Source organism: Littorina saxatilis, linkage group LG2 (genome assembly GCF_037325665.1).
Source record: "Littorina saxatilis isolate snail1 linkage group LG2, US_GU_Lsax_2.0, whole genome shotgun sequence".
Classification (NCBI taxonomy): Eukaryota; Metazoa; Mollusca; class Gastropoda; order Littorinimorpha; family Littorinidae; genus Littorina; species Littorina saxatilis.
In genome coordinates, this window is record NC_090246.1 from 35821621 (window position 1) to 35842956 (window position 21336).

At 45.4% G+C, this 21336-nt stretch overlaps 2 protein-coding genes across 2 annotated transcripts in view; one reads left to right on the forward strand and one right to left on the reverse strand.

Annotated features, from left to right (window-relative positions):
• LOC138958869 (uncharacterized) overlaps positions 1-21336 on the reverse strand; it is a 291914-nt gene that overhangs the window by 189041 nt on the left and 81537 nt on the right. The window lies entirely within an intron of this gene.
• On the forward strand, positions 10696-15699 carry LOC138952811 (uncharacterized). The gene is made up of 3 exons (XM_070324550.1): positions 10696-10767; positions 12282-12430; positions 14607-15699. Exons 1-3 carry the CDS (start codon positions 10696-10698, stop codon positions 15697-15699), a joined length of 1314 nt encoding a protein of 437 aa, XP_070180651.1.

Below are 21336 nucleotides of genomic sequence, written 5' to 3' on the forward strand. Positions count from 1 at the left end.
AACCAGTTAATTAATCCAACGCTCGATAGACAAAGGCGAGAATTTACAAATTACCAATTACAGTACCAGTTTTCAGCACAGCATCATACAGCGCATATATAAATAACTTTACATTAACAGCACAATACTACTAGTTATCTATATTCTTATACACAGTTCAATTTTACTAGAAATTTCGAACTCGAGCTTGGTTCTGAAATAAGATCTTCATGTTAGTTTTTGGATTTCCGTACTTAAACTGGCTTATGCACATTTTCGATATCAATATAAGGTGATTAATTATGAAGGTTTTCTCTCTGGGGATATCACGTGTGAAATACCCAAAAAGAGCCTCTTCGCAGCTTAACTTTATATTTTTGCCTGTACATTTAAATATGTACCCTTGACATTCCTGCCATATGGGTTGCACTGCTCTACACTGCCAAAAAAAGTGCTCGATGAAGTCGGTTTCGTTACAATACTGACAAAGATTTGTTTGACGAATTCCCATCTTATGTAGCAAAATATTGGTGGGATATATATTGTGTAAAATTTTCCAATGCAATAGACGAAGACGGGTTTCTGTCGAGCATTCGTTAGCTAATTTCCAGTGTTTATCTTCTAATGTAATATTTAATTTGTTCGACCAAAATCCAGCTGAGCTTGGCTCCTTTATCTCATAATTTAACATCTTTAGGCGAATTTGGCGTGGAGATAATTGTATAAATGGCATATGATCAGAACGGGCCTGACCCGTATCACGCAATAATAGAGCTTTAATGGCAGTTTGTATTGCATTATATTCAAATAGGCGAGACTGTTTATATCCAGTTAGTTCACATATTTCCTCAAAAGAGCACATGTCGTTATCGTTAAAAACATCTTTAACAACGCATATTTTAGCCTTTATCCAGTCATTCATGTATAGCGTTTGCTTCCTGTACCTTATATTTGTATTATTCCATAAGGTTTGATTGCGTACACTTATCTGCTGTTCATTACTGCTTATTTCTTTGATCTTGTGTTTATTGTTTAGCCAGGTGATAAGAGCTTGTTTCCAGAAATATTGCTTTATGGCACCTAGTCCTTTAAAATTTTCTGCACTCACATTTGAGCGCAGACAGCATAAGCGTTCGCCCAGATTTACAAAGGATGCCAATGGAATCTGTTGCCACTTTGCGTTACTTCCGTCCAGCAGCCTCATAATCCATGAAATTAGAAATGATGTTTGTACATCTTTGACATTAATCATTTTCAGACCTCCAAGATTTGTCTCTTGGCACATTACTTTTCTATTAACTTTTTCATAAGCTCTTTTGTTTGAATATTTTTTCTTCCAGATAAATCGGAATAGAGATGAATTTAGCTTATTGAGGAAGTTTTCTGTGGCACATAGAGATTGCAGTGCGTAAGTAAACTGTGACAACATTAATGTTTTGACTATACAAATTTTCCCCATTATACTTAGGTTTCTTTTCGACCATGTTGCTATTAATGAATTTACTTTATGTAGTTTAGGTTCCCAGTTTTCTTCTATGTTGGAGGCTGGGACAGAGTTGTTGAAATGAATACCTAAGATTTTGATTTGTTTTTTCCAAATAATATTACATGGTCGGTCAGCAGAAAATTTATTTATACCAAGCCACATTGCTTCTGTCTTTTGATCATTCATTGCTAACCCTGAAAATTTTGAAAACTGAGTTATTAGATGTAATACGTTTCTTAGGTCTTTCTCATCTTGTAGGGAGAAACTAATGTCGTCAGCATACATAAGTAGTTTAAGAATTTCACCATGTCTATCAGAATTCATACTTGATTTGTAAGTCATTAATTTTGGGTATCTATAAAAACGCGTAAGTACCCTCTTCTCGATACACCGATCACCCTTCACCACACACACCCCAACCCCCCCCCCCCCCCCCCCACCCGACCACCTCCCGACCACCAAAATGTCCGCTGTCCGTCGAATTGGACATTTAAACCATATTCCGATGACCTCCGGTCTCCATGATGTGGTCAGTGTGTCCGGCATTATAGGCAGTGACACATCGATACACCGATCACCCTTCACCCCCTCCCCCACCCCCATACACCCTCCCCCCCCCTCCCTCGCTGCATCTTCCTTTCACCAACATTCCTCCTGTCCGTCAAATAGGACATTTAAGCCATATTCCGATGACCTTCCGATGGTCTCTCCGATTTGGTCAGTGTGTCCGGCATTAGGCGGTGACAGATCGATACACTGGTCAGCGAGCACATGGCACTGACCCCGGCCACCAGTGACCGCCAGCTGACCCGATGCCAGACTCATACCGCAGTGTGTATTACTGATGGGATTGCAGCTGGCGAGGCAGGGAAATAGGCGGATTAAAGGCACAGTCCTGTCTAAACAATTCGGCTCCCCATCTCAGATCTGGCAAGGTTTTTACACGGGATAACGCCATCCTCCCTTATGATGTTGATCTCTGCGACAGTGTGAAGTTAGACCTTCACACACACACACGTACGCACGCACGCACGCATGCACTCACGCATGCACTCACGCACGCACTCACGCCGCACGCACGCACACTTGTAACACACACACACACACACACACACAAACACACACACTCACACACACACACACACACAAACACACACACACACTAACACACACGCACACACTCACACACACACACACACACACTGACATGCACACACACACGGCACACACACACACACACTCCCCCTCCCCCCCCCCCCCCCCCCCCCGCTTCTCCAACCCCTCTCGCTCAGTCTTACTATAACTTGTAACCTCAGACAACTAATACACTATATCAGCTGACAATACGTGTTTCAAAGCGACAGGACGGCGCCCACTGTGCGCTCTGCTTTGATCATCCTTCTGTTTGCGCATTCTGCACTCCGAAACGACGTGAGCTGAACGAAAGTGTGGAAAACATTTTATTAGTCTACTCTATGAAAAGCCTTCGCCGCACCACTGGCGCCAATCTACGGTAACTGTTTTCCCCCGTTCATTCTTTATTTTCTTTAGTTCTCTAGCCTCCCGGCCCTCCCCCTCCCCCACTCTTTTTGTTGCTGTATTTATCATCCTCCATACACGTCTTCTTGTATACAAAATAGACACCTTTCCGCGGAATTTACCTTCCAATCCATACGGTGTGTCAACTTCGAGCAAGAAGCACACAAAAAACGCAGAGCTAAACACCAACCACCACTGACTCCATGCAATATAAATTTACATATCAAGCAGTTCAAAAGTCTGTTCCATTCAACTCACCTAGTACAATGTATATTGTGACAAGCAAAGGTGCCTCAGTAGCGTATGGAGGATGATAAATACAAGTTAGTAACAGCAACAAAAAGAATGGGGGAGGGGAGAAGGGGAGGCTTAGAGAACTAAAGAAAAGAAAGAATGAACGGCATTCACAATACAAGGCGACAGCGACAGATTCTGGCATCGGCCACTCAATTTGTTGCTGTTACTAACTTGTATATTTATCATCCTCCATACGCTACTGAGGCGCCTTTGGTTGTCACAATATACATCCTACTAGGTGAGTTGAAGGAAACAGTGTACTTCCGTTGTGACTTTTGAACTGCTTGATATGCAAGTATTTTTTGCATGGAGTCAGTGGTGGACGGTGGGTGTTTAGCTCTGCGGTTTTTTTTTTCTTCTTCCTCGAAGTTGACACACCGTATGGATCGAAAGGTACATTCGGTAAGGTGTCTTTTTTGTATACAAGAAGACGAAGAAGAAGAAGTACGTTGTCCAGTAGATTAGAAATGAATTCTAGTAAATTACGGAAAAGGGAACTAAAACCTGACGCCCGCTCATGTTTTAGAGCCAACAGATTACTGCCCTGTTCTGCGTTCGGAAACACTGACGTCTGCTTGTTTTTGAAACAGACGAAGAACTACATCAACGACGACGTTTGTTCTATAGTTTGTTAAACACGCAGGGTTTACGATGAAATAACCGTTCTTGTTTACATGTGAGGCCACATCAAACCAGGAAAATATAAATGCCAGCCCACAGGGGTCCGTTGATACGCGAGCACTTGGTAAACTCCACTTCCGCATCTTTGAGAGAGAGACAGAGAGAGAGAGAGAGAGAGAGAGAGAGAGAGAGAGAGAGAGAGAGAGAGAGAGAGAGAGAGAGAGAGAGAGAGAGAGAGAGAGAGAGAGGGGGGGGGGGGTCAGAGAGAGAAAGCGTTGGAGAGAGAGAGCGTTAAAGAGAGAGAGCGTTAGAGAGAGAGAGAGAGACAGAGACAGAGACAGAGACAGAGACAGACAGACAGACAGACAGAGACAGAAACAGTGAGAGACACAGACACAGAAACAGGCAGAGATACAGACAGAGAGGGAAAAAAAAGTCGAAGGAAGCCAGCTATATTTTTCACTGAAAAGAGATAGCAAGGTTGTTGTAAGATAGGGAATCTCTTGGCACAGGTATATATCACAGATTAGAGGTGTTCCAGCTGTCTACCCCCACCCCTGCCCTCCCCCTCCCCCACCTTCCAACCCCCTCTCTCGACCCCCCCACCCCTCTCACTTTGCACACTATCTTTTAAAAGCCGATTTTTCACCTGCTCATCCTTGGCTTGGATGAAAGGGAGGAAAACACGGAGGGTGCAAGTGGATCCGTGTGTGTGCACCTAGGTCTGTAACCCCCGTGGGTGTACATCCTCACCTGGCGATTGTCTCTTGTGACTGAATGGCTAAGGTGTTTGTAACACACGTTAGGCATACAGTTGAATTTGAACCAACATTTTAACACACTTATGAACGATTTTGATCATTGCGAAATCGCTGAGTAGTCGTCGCCTTATTGTGAAGCTCTAATGGCTCGCCGATTTTCCTCAGACTTTTAACCGACTTGCAGCCATGGAAGCAAGCAACAAATCGGACCACACGCAAAAAAAAAGGTAAAGAAAATGTTAAAATAGTTATCAGATCCCAGAAATAACGACATTTCGATAAGAGGTGAGACGACAGGACAGAAGAACCCTGCAATATTTCAGTACAAAAGCCTGTGATGCCTATACTACGAAAATTTACGAAAGCGCCATTGCCATTACTCATCTGTCACATATGCAGGGTTACCGAGTTCTGGTTTGTTTGTTTGTTTGTTTGTTTGTTTGTTTGTTTGCTTAACGCCCAGTCCACCACGAAGGGTGATATCAGGGCGGTGCTGCTTTGACATTTAACGTGCGCCACACACAAGACAGAAGTCGCAGCACAGGCTTCATGTCTCACCCAGTCACATTATTCTGACACCGGACCAACCAGTCCTAGCACTAACCCCATAATGCCAGACGCCAGGCGGAGCAGCCACTAGATTGCCAATTTTAAAGTCGTAGGTATGACCCGGCCGGGGTTCGAACCCACGACCTCCCCGGCTCACTGGGCGGACGCCTTACCACTAGGCCACCGTGTTGCGGTCTAAGCTCTGGGATTTATTTTTGTTCGGAAAATTTGCCGAAATGACCATGCAAGTTTCGGCAATTTCAGGCAATTTAAGGCAGTCCTCTCTCATATGGTGAAGAAGTTGGACAGCTCCACTGATGACAGCGACGTTTTCGGCGACTTGAAAAAAAGTGTCGGGTTTTCCCGGATTGCCGACGCCAAACGTCGTCGTTGCATATTTATCAGGATCCAGTAAATTCTTCGAATCAATGTTCTGGACCAATACCTTGTCAAGAAGAAATGCTTCAAGACATTACAGGATATCAACAGGACGCATGTATATAATATCTATATAAATATCCGATTTTCTTGGCGTCTTCTGCTTATCTTATTGGCTTTAAAGAGTAATTATGTGTAAGAGTCTAGCCCCAAGAAACCATCATTTCGTATGTTGCGTTGGATCCTCACCATTTATAAGCTTATTGTTTGTCTTTGATTCTGACTTTTTTGTATCTTGTACTATACCAATGTTTGATTGGTTACAGCCCTAATTTAAACAAATCATCCCATGTCTAAAAATAGACACGACAAAAACAAACAAAATCAGCACAGAAAATAGACGTAACATTCCGCGAAGAAATCAGCAACAACAACAGCGACAACAAAAACAAAAGAGACAAATGAGTGAGAGGCACGGCACCGATGAACCAAAGATATTATTCTAGAGATGAACTTGGTGTTGGGACTGTGGCCGAGGCCACTGAACTCAAAAGAATCCGACCTCGTAAAGCAAGAAAGTGGGCGGGTTGTCAGGAATGGAAAGAAAGAAAGAACCTGGAAGACGAGAGAGGGAGGAGGGGGGGGGGGTATAGAGAGCAAGGGGGGGGGGGGGAGGGGGATATATCCACCTGGTGCAGGCTGAGAGTCTGTGGAGAGAGAGGAAGTTCAGCAGCGGTCCATAAAGATCACCTTTGACGGCCCTTGTGCAACAACCCCCGCGCAGGTGTGCATGTCTACCTGAACACAGGCGCAAGCTGGTGATATTTTTGCTTTGTTTTAAAGTGACGTCTTAATCGAGACTGCATTATTCCAATGAAAGTTGCTTCCATAGAAAGTTGCGGGTAAAATGAGTGAAACAGTACTAGGATCAGCAGAGAAGACAGACGGGTTGGTAGTGGAGTTCAGAAATCAGACTTTCGTGTATTTTTCCACTCACAAAATCTGCTTCTTCCACGGTTCAGCTTAAAAATAATTCATGGTGGTCGGTCGGGTTGGGGTGGACGTAGTTGCGGACGCTTTAGGAGAAGTAGGGGTTTGAGTGGGTGAGTGGGTGAGTGAGTGAGTGGGTGAGTGGGTGAGTGGAGGGGGTGTGTGGGATGGGGGGGTTGGGGGTGGGTGGGGTTGAATATGACGATGGTGCATGGTGGTGATGGCGTTCAGGAGCATTACTTATTATTTTTTTTTATTAACTAGGCTGCTAAATACTTTGTGAATATTTCAAGGAAAGCAGTAAAGACGTCATGCGCCACTGCTCCAAATAGAGAACTTCACGCATCCCAGAAGACAAGGCATTGACGGGAAGATAGGCAGCAGGGGCAGAAGAAGAAGGAGGAGAAACACAACAAGAGATAGACGTCACTTAGGCGGGGTGGCTGATGGTGGGGGTGATTGTTGTCGGTGCTATAGATTAACATGCGTACGCTGAGGTGTTATCAAGTGGTTGTCTTGCGCCTGCCAAGCTCTTGTGTTTCTCACTCTCTATAGACCCTGCGGCCCTGTATACAGTGGAACCCTTCTGTTTACCTCCCCTTTTTAAAGACAACCTTCCTTTTAAGGCCTTGGTTTTTCACATTGTCTGTTCGTACCCTCTGCAAATTACCCCCCATTTTAAGACTCCCTCCTTTTTAAGACCTGATTTTCTTATATTTTTGGAGGTCTTAAAAGGGGGGTTCCACTGTATAAGAATAAGGCAGAGAGAGGATCCGTGAAGTCTTTCTATCTCTCTGACAGCTGATGCAAGAGTGAGTGGCACAGGAACTGTTAAGAGATATATACATTAAGACTCTGTTTATCCTTATAATTAAACCGGGATTTTACAGACATTCTCGATCAATCTATTTTGTTCTGCGTTCAGTTTCCTCTAATCTAATAAGTTCTATGGAACATGATGAGACACAAAAATTAAAATATTTTCTTCTTGCAATCACTTATCAATCTTAAAGGCACGGTTCTTCTCGTAAAAAACCCAGCCAGTTCTGCGCACTATCTTAACGCTGTGCAGGCTTTTTAACATGGGATAAGACCATCGCTGGGGGTAAGTATGAGTAAGTATGAGTAAGTATGAGTAAGCCCATACTGTGCTCCTCCAGCCCCCATCCTCAGATCGGAAACTCGTATCTTTTGCTCTACTGACATAGAACAGAATAGAAGAATCCCAATCAAAGACGCGTTACTAAGTTTCAACAATATCCCTCCCAGCCCCCATCCTCAGATCAAAAACTCGTATCTTTTGCTCTACTGACATAGAACAGAATAGAAGAATCCCAATCAAAGACGCGTTACTAAGTTTCAACAATATCCCTCCCTCCCTCCCCCCCCCCCCCCGGCCCCAATACTGTACTCCCAGCAAAGATATATTCTACTGCCACGTAGCATGAACATATATTTGCTCCTAGCAACTCCCATCCTCAGATAAGTAACTTATCATAGGTCTTGCTCAGCTGACATATAAGTGAATCGTCGAGTTTCCACCCAAACATAAGTTATTCAGGTGTAACAATGGTTGTCCTACCACAATACCGCTGTAATCCTGAATCGAACATTCTCTTATTTATTTATATTGCTATTTCATATGTTACGTGGATTTCCATTGGTCAATTGGGCAAAACTGAGCTCAGTGCAAAAGTGATATCGACGACAGCAGTTTTGATATCGACGACCTCTTTATTGCTTCCCCACTTCAAAAACAAAAACACCTAAATTTAAAAACAAACAAATATATATGAAAATGTAATGATCCCAGAATTTAGTTGAGCAAGTGACTAAAGACTTTTTGAAAGAAAAGACATTTTGAAATACTGAAAAGTACAAGAAAAGAGTGAACAAAAAGAAATAATAATCAGAGGGAGGGATATGGAACAGCCAAAACTGAGACAAATACTTTTGTAATTTCTTTACAGTAAATACAAAATGTCCAGAGAATTAGCAATATATCTAACATTGACTGACTGTGTGATGATATCTTCTGCTATTTTGATATCACTGTCTCAACAGACCATAGCAGAAGATATCATCACACAGTCCGTCAATATTGGGTAATATTTATATGGGAGATTTATATAGCGCTTGACGTTCTCTAAGCGCTTCACATATTAATTTCTTCCATTTAACAAGTTAAGTCAGCTTCAACAATGTCCCGCTTCAGTGCGCATACTTCTCCCATCCCGTTCCTCAAATAAGTAACTTGCATGTATTTGCACTACTATGGTACAGAATTGAAGATTACCAACCAAAGACAAATACAATCGAACCTGCCCAAGCGACCACCTCTAAATACTACGTAACGACCACCTCTAAATACTACGTAACGACCACCTTCTCATTACGGTGACAATCCATTGGGATCCCAAACGATTTTTCTTGCTATGTAACTGAATTCACATTTCCATCGTGAGCACATATGGCTTTAACGGCCACTTTTGGTCGGTTTGTTTGTTTGTTTGCTTCACGCCCAGCCGACCACGAAGGGCCATATCAGGGCGGTGCTGCTTTGACATATAACGTGCGCCACACACAAGACAGAAGTCGCAGCACAGGCTTCATGTCTCACCCAGTCACATTATTCTGACACCGGACCAACCAGTCCTAGCGCTAATCCCATAATCCCAGACGCCAGGCGGAGCAGCCACTTGATTGCCAATTTTAAAGTCTTAGGTATGACCCGGCCGGGGTTCGAACCCACGACCTCCCGATCACGGGGCGGACGCCTTACCACTAGGCCACCGTGCCGGTCTTTGAGTCGGTACCTTTGATGGTCGTAAGAGACAGGTTTGACTATGCAATATAACTCAGTTGCAACAATGTCTAGCCTAAATACCTCTCCAAAGATCTTCTACTGCTGCGCTCTTATTATCATGCAGTAGCAGTAGAAGATCTTTGTCACTTTGACCCCTCCAATCCCCATCGTGATATCAGTAACTTGCAGGTCTTGCTCTACTAACATTAGTACAGAATCGAATATTCCCACCCTGAGACTTGACAAGTAACTCAGTTGCATGCCTGTACATGTACATTACACACAATCGATGCCTGGGTTGTCTGCGAAAAGGTCATGTCCTATGCAAAGGCAGCATGCAGCAGCAGCAGCAGCTTACGTGGAGGATAACAAGTAAAACGGGTTCCTCGTTTCCTGAAAATCTGGTCTGACAGGTGGTGACTGGTGCCAAACTGAAGTACGGTTGGCTGCTGTTGACAGAAATCAATATTTCTGCACCTTGTGTTATTGTCTTCGACCTCAGAGTACAACTGGGACAGTGAGCTGGGTCTATAAAGTGACTCTGTCTGACTGCATGAATGTGTGTCGATTCGTGTGTTTGTCTAAGTGTATGTTTGCATGTTTGTCTCTGTCTGTTTGTCTGTTTGTCTGTCTGTGTTCACTGTTCTGTCTCTGATCAATCTGTGTGTGTGTGTGTGTGTGTGTGCGTGCGTGCTTGGGTGTGTGTGCGTGCGTGCGTGTGCGTGTGTGCGTGTGTGTGTGTGTGTATGTGTGTGTGTGTGTGTGTCTCTCTCTCACTCTCTCTCTCTCTCTCTCTCTCTCTCTCTCTCTCTCTCTCTCTCTCTTTGTGCATATCTCAGTAAAAATCTCTCTCTCCATCTGTCTGTCTGTCTATCTATCTGTTATGTGTGTCTGTCTGTGTGTCTATCTGTGTGTCTGTCTGTCTGTGTGTCTGTCTGTCTGTGTGTCTATCTGTGTGTCTGTCTGTGTGTCTGTCTGTGTGTCTATCTGTGTCTGTCTCTCTGTCTGTCTGTCTGTCTGTCTCTCTCTCTCTCTCTCTCTCTCTCTCTCTCTCTCTCTCTCTCTCCCTCCCTCCCTCCTCAGTTTCCACTCTCCCTGTCTCTTTTGCACCAAAAAAACAAAACAAAACTTTCAGTTTCCACCAGGCAAAGCTCCTGCAGAAAATCCCATTCAACATGGCCAGGTTCTGTCCCAAGTCACAGGAGCTAGAACAATGGATGAAAGAGTAGGGCAGCAATTCTCCATAAACAATGCGGGGTCTTAATGTGCTTCCTGTTTGGAGCAGCGCGATGGCAACCACCTGCAACTCTCGGCACACACTGACGGTGCCAGACATACAACACAAGGACCCAAAGACACAGGTGAAGGAACTTGAAACGGGAGGGATCGAAATAAACGGCGGGGGAGAGGGGGGCTGAGAATCAAGTTATATGAGACACTAGAGAAAGGGGTGGAGACCGAAGAAGAGCGGGCTGGAACAGAAGAATACATGGGAGAAGGGGGTTCAGGAGGGTTGGGGGGGGGGGGCGCATACAGGAAGGGGAGGGGAGAGTCTTGGAGGGATAGGGTGGAGGATGGAACCAAAGACACAGGTATGGATGCGTGGGTATAGCGGGGGGGGGGGGGGGAGGGGGAGGGGGGGGGGGGCTGGTAGATTTGCAACCCAAGACACCTGGAGGAAGGAGATTCATCGTAGGGAGGACGTACTGACGGGATAAAGAAATGTGACTCAAAACGGCGAACCTACGGCCCAGGTCAGGGACGGAGATGGGGCTGTGTGAAGATGGAACCAACGATACAAGAGGTGAAAAGGATATCAGAGTGGATGGGGTGGGAGTTAAAAGATTTGCAGGAAAGGGTTGGGGCTTAAAGGATTAACACCTGACAGACAGGGAAGGACTTAAAGGGGCGGGGGTGGGGGGGGGGGGGGGGCTGCGCAGACAAAAGAGGATAGGCCGGGGAAGGGATGCGTGGAAGTGGAACCAAAGACACAATCGTGAAAGCCGGGGGTTTCCAGGTGAGACTGTGTGCAGGAGGGGGGCTTGGGGTGGGATGGGGGTTCGGTCTGGTGGGAATGGTTTAGGGGATGGAGGGGGGGGGGGGCGGATGCGGGATGGAGGGCGGTCTGGTTAAAATGAATTACAGACCTGTGACTGAAGACAAAGAGAAAAGAACAATTGCAGTTTTTGCCACGGTGGTTGTTTGCCTGCAGGTAGAGATCGAAGGCGAGGTCTTTATGATGGTGGCCGCGGCGTGTGTGCTCACAAACTTTGGCTAACTGTTCGATCCTTATAACGACAGCACGTGCTGGTCGTGCCGCTATGTTAAAGAAGGTTACGGACGCCGCTTCCGTGTTGGAGAATCAGTCGCTTTTTACATACAAAAGAAAAAGATAAACAAAAGGGTTTTTAATGAGACACCCCAAAAATGATCAATTTGTCCACATGAATTGAGATTACACGTGATATAAGCATTTGCTTGAGTGCGTGTCCTAGCTGTGTGTTTCGAAATGTTCATGCAAAGAAATTCTGAATAAAATTTTGATTAAACCAATTGAGATTACAGCAAGTTATTACACGTACTTACTTTGCTGTAAGAAATAGAAACGCACAGTGACACTTTGTTTTCCAGCACAGCAATTCTGTACACTTCAGAAAGCCAGCGGCATCCGAAGTTTAGAAGTTAAGGCTGCATACTACACGGTCATGAAATGTTACCCGTTCATGTTTGTAATTTCGAAAAATGTCAAGAAAAAAACAAAGAAAGAAACAAACAAACTTTTTTTTCTGTGAGTGTTCAATGGCTTATAATTTGTATTACCCCCTGCCAAAGTCACAGAAACAATTCAAACAACCCCTGAATACCTTTTCTACAGAACCAACCACTCCCTTCTCCGCCCAAGCCAGCCCAGCCCCCTCCCTCCAACAACAACCCCACCCTCATCCCAACCCCCACCAGGCCGAGTCAGTTCCGGGCCGGGTGCCTTGCCCCGAGGGTACCAAGAGAAACAGCCGAGGTCCGAGAGTGACACCTCTCTTGGCACCACGTGGACACCTCGATCTCGATCGATGCCAGCAGTTTCTGCACTTCCTCCTCTATACCCTCCGCCGTCTCTCCATCCTTTTCGTCTTTCTGAGTTCGAGTGCTTCTGTGCATGCATGAGGGTCTGGGACAGGAGAAGGAGGGGGGTGGGGGGGGGGGGGGGGGGAGGAGGGGCAGAGACATGGGCGGAGTTGAGCGGTGACGATGAGGTGTTCAGGGGAGAGATATGCATTTCTGGAAAGAGTCATACCTACATGTGCCACATATCATAGTCAGATAGTCAGCCAGTCCGTCTGTTAAAGCAATGTCATTAGCATAGTAAGTTGATTTTCTCGTTAGTCAATATGTCCGTCCATTAAATAGCCTTGTACGCCTCGATTGACTGAGGGATGGGAAGCGTTGGCAGGAGAACTTTAACATAAAGTTCATTGTTATTACGTCATTGCCCCATTGTGGGAAATTTGGGTCGCTTCCTTCCAGTGGAAAGCTAGCAGCGACATAGTCGCACTGCCCATGGCCAGGTGTATGTGTGTTGAGGTGAAATCACACTGACACACACAAACTCACACACACACACACACACACACACACACACACACACACACACACACACACACACACACACACACACACACACAAACAAGCCCGCTCTAGACAGGAAGCAGCCATTCTCAAGATGTTGGCCGCGTCAGTGCTGTTGCTTTGAGCACCAGCACGGAGAATGATCCTCCAGTCACGAAAACAGCGGTTGTCACGTACACAGTTTCAAGTCTTTGGAAGCAAACAATTTTCGCCGTGTTCCAGAAAAAGTCGCCATCGTATGCAGACAATTCTTCCCAGTTCCAGAGCTGGTGAAACTAATTCAGTGTTGTAGCTTTGAGCACTGACCAGAACGGAGAATGATCCTCCAGTCACAAAAACGGCGGTTGTCACGTGCACTGTAACTCACTGTGCTGTCAGTGTCACGCGCTGCACTGCGCTGACCTGAGACTGCTGGTATCTGGGTGTTGTCGTTGTTGTTGTTGTTTTTGTTGCTGCTGCTGCTGCTGCTGCTGCTGTTGCTGCTGTTGTTGTTATTGCCGTTGTTGTTGGTGTTGTTGTTTTTGTTGTTATTGTTGTTGTTGTTGTTGTTGTTGTTGTTGTTGTTGTTGTTGTTGTTGTTGTTGTTGTTGTTGTTGTTGTTGTTGTTGTTGTTGTTGTTGTTGTTGTTGTTGTTGTTGTTGTTGTTGTTGTTGTTGTTGTTGTTGTTGTTGTTGTTGTTGTTGTTGTTGTTGTTGTTGTTGTTGTTGTTGTTGTTGTTGTTGTTGTTGTTGTTGTTGTTGTTGTTGTTGTTGTTGTTGTTGTTGTTGTTGTTGTTGTTGTTGTTGTTGTTGTTGTTGTTGTTGTTGTTGTTGTTGTTGTTGTTGTTGTTGTTGTTGTTGTTGTTGTTGTTGTTGTTGTTGTTGTTGTTGTTGTTGTTGTTGTTGTTGTTGTTGTTGTTGTTGTTGTTGTTGTTGTTGTTGTTGTTGTTGTTGTTGTTGTTGTTGTTGTTGTTGTTGTTGTTGTTGTTGTTGTTGTTGTTGTTGTTGTTGTTGTTGTTGTTGTTGTTGTTGTTGTTGTTGTTGTTGTTGTTGTTGTTGTTGTTGTTGTTGTTGTTGTTGTTGTTGTTGTTGTTGTTGTTGTTGTTGTTGTTGTTGTTGTTGTTGTTGTTGTTGTTGTTGTTGTTGTTGTTGTTGTTGTTGTTGTTGTTGTTGTTGTTGTTGTTGTTGTTGTTGTTGTTGTTCTTCTTCTTCTTCTTCTTCTTCTTCTTCTTCTTCTTCTTCTTCTTCTTCTTCTTCTTCTTCTTCTTCTTCTTCTTCTTCTTCTTCTTCTTCTTCTTCTTCTTCTTCTTCTTCTTCTTCTTGATGTTGTTGTTGTTGTTGTCGTGTTGTTGTTGTCGTTGTAATCAATGTGTGCAGCCGTCGCGATATAACCTTGAACGGTTGAAAACGACGTTAAACACCAAATAAATAAAGAAAGAAAGAAATGTGTGCAGATATATGACGGGCAATCTGTACCAAAATGACAAACTGATTCGATTAAAATCAATTAAGGTTCTTAGTCACTGCCACTGATGTGGCAACACTATTTTCTTTACACGGGACAGATTTCAACAATGTGTGCTTGTTTCTTTTTCCAGATATAAGTTATGGGTACAGAACACTGGAAGACAAGACCTGCTTGGCAAAACACCCGGTCAGCTGTACAAGGGGACGGTACTCTGTGAAGATCATTTCGAGTCCTGCCAACAAAAAGGACCCCTGGCCCAGGAGCGACCCAAAGCTGACTCATCGAGTCCTGCCAACTATAAGGACCCCTGGCCCAGGAGCGACCCAAAGCAGACTCATCGAGTCCTGCCAACTATAAGGACCCCTGGCCCAGGAGCGACCCAAAGCAGACTCATCGAGTCCTGCCAACAAAAAGGACCCCTGGCCCAGGAGCGACCCAAAGCAGACTCATCGAGTCCTGCCAACTATCAGGACCCATGGCCCAAGAGCGGACTCATCGAGTCCTGCCAACTATCAGGACCCCTGGCCCAGGAGCGACCCAAAGCAGACTCATCGAGTCCTGCCAACTATAAGGACCCCTGGCCCAGGAGCGACCCAAAGCAGACTCATCGAGTCCTGCCAACAAAAAGGACCCCTGTCCCAGGAGCGACCCAAAGCAGACTCATCGAGTCCTGCCAACAAAAAGGACCCCTGGCCCAGGAGCGACCCAAAGCAGACTCATCGAGTCCTGCCAACTATCAGGACCCCTGGCCCAGGAGCGACCCAAAGCAGACTCATCGAGTCCTGCCAACTATCAGGACCCATGGCCCAGGAGCGACCCAAAGCAGACTCATCGAGTCCTGCCAACTATCAGGACCCACGGCCCAGGAGCGACCCAAAGCAGACTCATCGAGTCCTGCCAACTATCAGGACCCATGGCCCAGGAGCGACCCAAAGCAGACTCATCGAGTCCTGCCAACAAAAAGGACCCCTGGCCCAGGAGCGACCCAAAGCAGACTCATCGAGTCAGGACCCAATGGCCCAGGAGCGGACTCATCGAGTCCTGCCAACTATCAGGACCCCTGGCCCAGAAGCGACCCAAAGCAGACTCATCGAGTCCTGCCAACTATCAGGACCCCTGGCCCAGGAGCGACCCAAAGCAGACTCATCGAGTCCTGCCAATCTATAAGGACCCCTGGCCCAAGAGCGACCCAAAGCAGACTCATCGAGTCCTGCCAACTATAAGGACCCCTGGCCCAGGAGCGACCCAAAGCAGACTCAGCGAGTACTGCCAACTATAAGGACCCCTGGCCCAAGAGCGACCCAAAGCAGACTCATCGAGTCCTGCCAACTAGAAGGACCCCTGGCCCAGGAGCGACCCAAAGAAGACTTATAATAAATGCCGTCCCAACCATCTTCAGCGAAAGACGCGACCAACGGCGCAAAAGATGTGGGGGGGGGGGCATCTGGATAAAGAGTCTGGTGGATGAACTCAACAAAGTGAAAGGAAAAAATAAGAGAACAACCCTGAAGATCCAAATTACTCGCGGAGTGCAAGATGAAATGTTAATGCAAATTGAGAGGAGGCAAGAAGAGAAAAACGTACGGATCATATCACGTTGTTATTTAGAAGCAACGCCAGTGATATGTTTCGTACGTTTTTCTCTTTATATTTTATTTTATATATTTTTTGTTTTTTATTGATGCTTGCATGAAAAAGAAATCTACTTTTCATGACGGTTAAACGTATTACAGTCTTGGAAAAAGCAAAGTAAATTTGGCCTCTGTGTGTGTGTGTGTGTGTGTGTGTGCGTGCGTGTGTGTGTGTGTGTGAGTGTGTGTGTGTGTGAATGTGTGTGTGCGTGCCTGCGTATCAGTGTGTGTGTGTGTGTGCGTGCGTTCGTGCGTGCGTACATGTTTTTCTTTGTGCACAAGCCTGTAGTCAATCTGTAAGAACTGTTTGCATCGCGTCCCTTATCAACGCTTGATAACAAATTAGATGCGCCTTGAGACAGCGATGAAAACAGTGGAAGCGTGGTCGTGGGTGTCTGGGAGGTTCATTGGAGGGGGGAGGGGCGCGGGGGTACAGGTAAGAGGAGAAGGCCAACCTGTCTCAAAATCTCATGGAGATGACCCCCCCCCCCCCCTCATCCAACCTCCACCGACTCTCCCCACCCCAGAAGACTATCTCTTTTATTTATTAGTCCGTGCAGCCCTGGCTCTGAGATGAACGGAGATGAGGCGTGAGAAAGATGTCAACAAGAGGAGACCGTGATAGCAGCCACACAGAGGCTAATTGTTATCAAGCTTCCCACGTCGAGCACTTATGTCAAGTCAGCAACAAATATCGCCGTAAAAAGATATCACAGAGGACACCCCCTTTTTCCTCCCAAACATGCCATCCTAGAGGGACCACCCCCTATTAGCCCCTACCATACAATCCTACACGGGGCAACCCCTTATTTGCCCCTTTACCTCCAACCTCTGACCCCTACCCTTTACCCCCTACCCCCGGCACTCTTTCACGGGGCTTTCCTTTTTGATATCAGCAAAAGAGATATTGGAGGGTCACCCGACACTCGCTTTTCATTCCTACCTTCTCGTTGCCATACCCTCACATTCCATTGCTCTCACCTTTCCCTTTTCCCCCCCGGTGTCACATCAGCTAAAAACACCCGACCCCTCCTCCCCTGACCCCTACCCCTACTGACGAAGCTACCACCCTTTACGTTGCCTTTCTGTGTAATCTCCCGGTGTTGTACTTTTTGCTTCACCCAGCTTTCTGTTAAAATCATTTTAAACACGACTGTCGTAAATATTATTTAAATGTAAACCCACTGACCTATACGTATACGAAATGTACCACCGCCTTTCGAGCGACACATACAACTTCCGTTTTAACAAGAAGCTAGTGCATGGATTAAACAAGTCGCGTAATCAATCAATCAATCAATATGAGGCTTATATCGCGCGTATTCCGTGGGTACAGTTCTAAGCGCAGGGATTTATTTTTTTATTTTTTATTTTTATTTTATGCAATTAATACCGCGCACATATTCAAGGCACAGGGATTTATTTATGCCGTGTGAGATGGAATTTTTTTACACAATACATCACGCATTCACATCGGCCAGCAGATCGCAGCCATTTCGGCGCATATCCTACTTTTCACGGCCTATTATTCCAAGTCACACGGGTATTTTGGTGGACATTTTTATCTATGCCTATACAATTTTGCCAGGAAAGACCCTTTTGTCAATCGTGGGATCTTTAACGTGCACACCCCAATGTAGTGTACACGAAGAGACCTCGGTTTATCGTCTCATCCGAAAGACTAGCACTTGAACCCACCACCTAGGTTAGGAAAGGGGGGGAGAAAATTGCTAACGCCCTGACCCAGGGTCGAACTCGCAACCTCTCGCTTCCGAGCGCAAGTGCGTTACCACTCGGCTACCCAGTCGCGTAAGGCGAAATTACTACATTTAGTCAAGCTGTGGAACTCACATACTGAAACTGAACGCACTGCATTTTTTTCACAATGACCGTAGTCTGTCACCAGTGCAAAAGGCAGTGAAAGTGACGAGCCTGTTTAGCGCGGTAGCGGTTGCGCTGTGCTGCATAGCACGCGCTTTACTGTACCTCTCTTCGTTTTAACTTTCTGAGCGTGTTTTTAATCCAAACATATCATATCTATACGTTTTTGGAATCAGGAACCGACAAGGAATAAGATGAAATTGTTTTTAAAACGATTTCATAAATTTATTTTTAATCATAATTGTTATATTTTTAATTTTCAGAGCTTGTTTTTAATCCAAATATAACATATTTATATGTTTTTTGGAATCAGAACATGATGAAGAATACAATAAAAGTAATTTTGGATCGTTTTATAAAAAAGATAATTTTATTTACAATTTTCAGATTTTTAATGACCAAAGTCATCAATTAATTTTTAGGCCTCCATGCTGAAATGCAATACCGAAGTCCAGCCTTCGTCGAAGATTGCTTGGCCAAAATTTCAATCAATTTGATTGAAAAATGAAGGTGTGACAGGGCCGCCTCAAATTTTACAAAAAGCCGGATATGACGTCATAAAAGACATTCATCGAAAAAATGAAAAAAAACGTCTGGGGATATCATACCCAGAAACTCTCATGTAAAATTTCATTAAGATCGGTCCAGTAGTTTACTCTGAATCACTCTACACACACACACGCACAGACACACACACACACACACACACACACACACACACACACACACACACACACACAAACACACACACACACACATAGTACACTACGACTCTCGTCTCGATTCCCCCTCTATGTTAAAACATTTAGTCAAAACCTGACTAAATGTAAAAAAGAAAAGTTGGTGTTACTCCCATTGAGCATGAATGTGGCATGAAGGGAAAAACTGTGTTCTCTCGTGCCTTCCTTCACACACCCCCCCCCCCCCCCCCACTCTCCTTCCCAAATCGACCACCCGTTACTTCCGAGGGTCTTGGGAAAAAACCCAGAATCCTTGAAACCCCCCCCCCCCCCCCCCCCAAAAAAAAAAATCAACTCTCTCCACCTCACTTCGTCTCGTGAGAAGAGTGATAACCTCGACGACAGTGAGTAGTACGGTGTAGTGAGGTGGTGGTAGTGGGGGGTGGTGGGGCCGGGGGTCGAAGACTGAGACAGTGCAGACAGACAATCAGCAGAGGAGCATCATCATGTCACGATGTCGACGCTCCTCCCTGCACAGCCAAACAAGCGGAGCTGATAAGATAGTGCAGTGCGATCACACGGGGGTCAGCGCGCGACTGACTGACGATTGGCGGCGGTGCAACACAACTATGACGGCTCACTAGCGCCAAAACCACATAGTTAAAGTATTCACGTGAAACTTACAATTATGTGGTGAACATTTTCACGCAAACATTACAATTATGTGGTGAAAATGACTCATTTTCTTCCCAAGATAACGATTAACTTTCAGTTTTGGCTCTATAGTAATCCGTCTGGAAGTGTGGCAGAACTAAAAAATTATGATTTTCACGTGAAAATTGTAATGATCAAGTCATCATGCTTAATTATCACGTGTTAATGTGTAATTATCAGGTTTTCGTGTTTAACTATGACTTGGGCCCTAGCCGCTAGTAAGCCGATGACAAAACTGAAAATGAGTAATTAACAATGTCAGTTCACATTATCGCTGTGATTTAACACGTGCTAATGACTAATTTTGATGTTATATTGGTAACCTCAGGTTTTGGCGCTAGTAAGCCGTCATAGCGATGCTCACACGGGGTCAGCGCACGACTGACTGCTGATTGGCGGCGGAGCCGGCAACACAACACCTCAACGTGAGTTCACAGGCCCCAGGGCCCCAGATTGGTACGCGCGGTATGCGGCGCGAATTGACCCCTGATCCCACTCAATGGCGCCCCTTGTCGCCCATGCGACGCACTGTCGCCCAGGTGTCTGATGGGACCACCACTCTCCAGCCCCCAAGCCCCCCACCTCCCCTAGTTTTTTTTACCCTGCTCATCCCTTATCCCCCTCTCTCCCCATTCACCCAGCTCCAGAGCCTCCACAGATTCGCCTTGCCTTTCCTGTCCTTCGATTATCATACACGAGTTACACATCTTTGTAGATGATCGACCCCCACCCTCCCTCTTTGGCCACTACGACCGTGCCCCCAACCCCAACCCCCACCCTTCTTTTTATTTTTATTTTATTTTTATTTTTAATAAATTGTGGTTGCCTTGGGCCACTCAGACTTGGTGACCTATCTTGGCCGAATGATTTAACTTGTAAGAGTAGATTGTCATTGAGACGTTACGCATAGCTTACGTATTATATACATGTATATATATATATACGAGTGAGGAAGCTTCCACTCTAACCCACACCACCTACTCCCCATTTTAGTGCCATTCATATCCCCACCCCCACGTGGACTACTCCCTCCCCCCCCTCCCACACATATTTTTTTAAGTCAAGGTCAACACAACTTATTTGCTATCATTGCTGTGCGGTGGAAGATTGTCATTGACAAGTTTGAAATACTACATTTATGCTAGAAATTCCCTTGTCCTCACCCCCCGCCAACAAACCTCCCCCCTCTCCACAGAGATCTAGATGTATTGCCCCACCACCCCATGTCATTGCTCAGTTCATCGTGACTGTCTTGGTTGGTCTTGAGTCATTCATCACGATTCCCTCGTTATCAGAGTCTTACTTCCGAGTGTAGATTGTCATTGAGAGCCACCTACAGATACAAAAGATATGTTATTGGTTACAGCTGTCTGCGTGTTATCTGAAGATCAAATTAAAAGGCTCAGTGTCACTGAGTTCTCAAGGCAAGACCAAAACAAAAGAACGTAGATATGTATTGACATACAGATTTAGTCATAGACATACGCATGCTTCCTCTGACACACACAGACACACAGCTACATACACGTACGCACGCACCCACGCACGCATGCGTACGCAGGCATGCACACACGCACGCACGCACGCACGCACGCACCCACGCACGCACGCACGCACACATACACGCACGCACGCACGCACACACACACACACACATACACACTCTCTCTCACACACACACACACACAAACACACACACACACACACACGCACACCATTTGCAAATGCACTCCAAAACTCATTTCTACACACATCGCCACAAAAACAGACACATCACAAACAAGCACTTAGTACATGCAAACAATTCACCCCAGTTATATTATAGCGATAACAAACATATTACTACACTGCACCACAAACCCAGGTGAAAACGAGAACCTCAGATGAACCCCGTATATAACCAACACGTTGTTTCCGCTTCGCAACGTTTTGATTGATAAGTTTTCAACACCTG

Coding starts and splice junctions, on each gene's coding strand:
- LOC138952811 (XM_070324550.1), top strand. CDS start 10,696: ATGGCAACCACCTGCAACTCTCGGCACACACTGACGGTGCCAGACATA. Junction 10,768..12,281: donor ACAAGGACCCAAAGACACAG/GTGAAGGAACTT, acceptor CCTTTTCTACAG/AACCAACCACTCCCTTCTCC. Junction 12,431..14,606: donor GAAACAGCCGAGGTCCGAGA/GTGACACCTCTC, acceptor TTCTTTTTCCAG/ATATAAGTTATGGGTACAGA.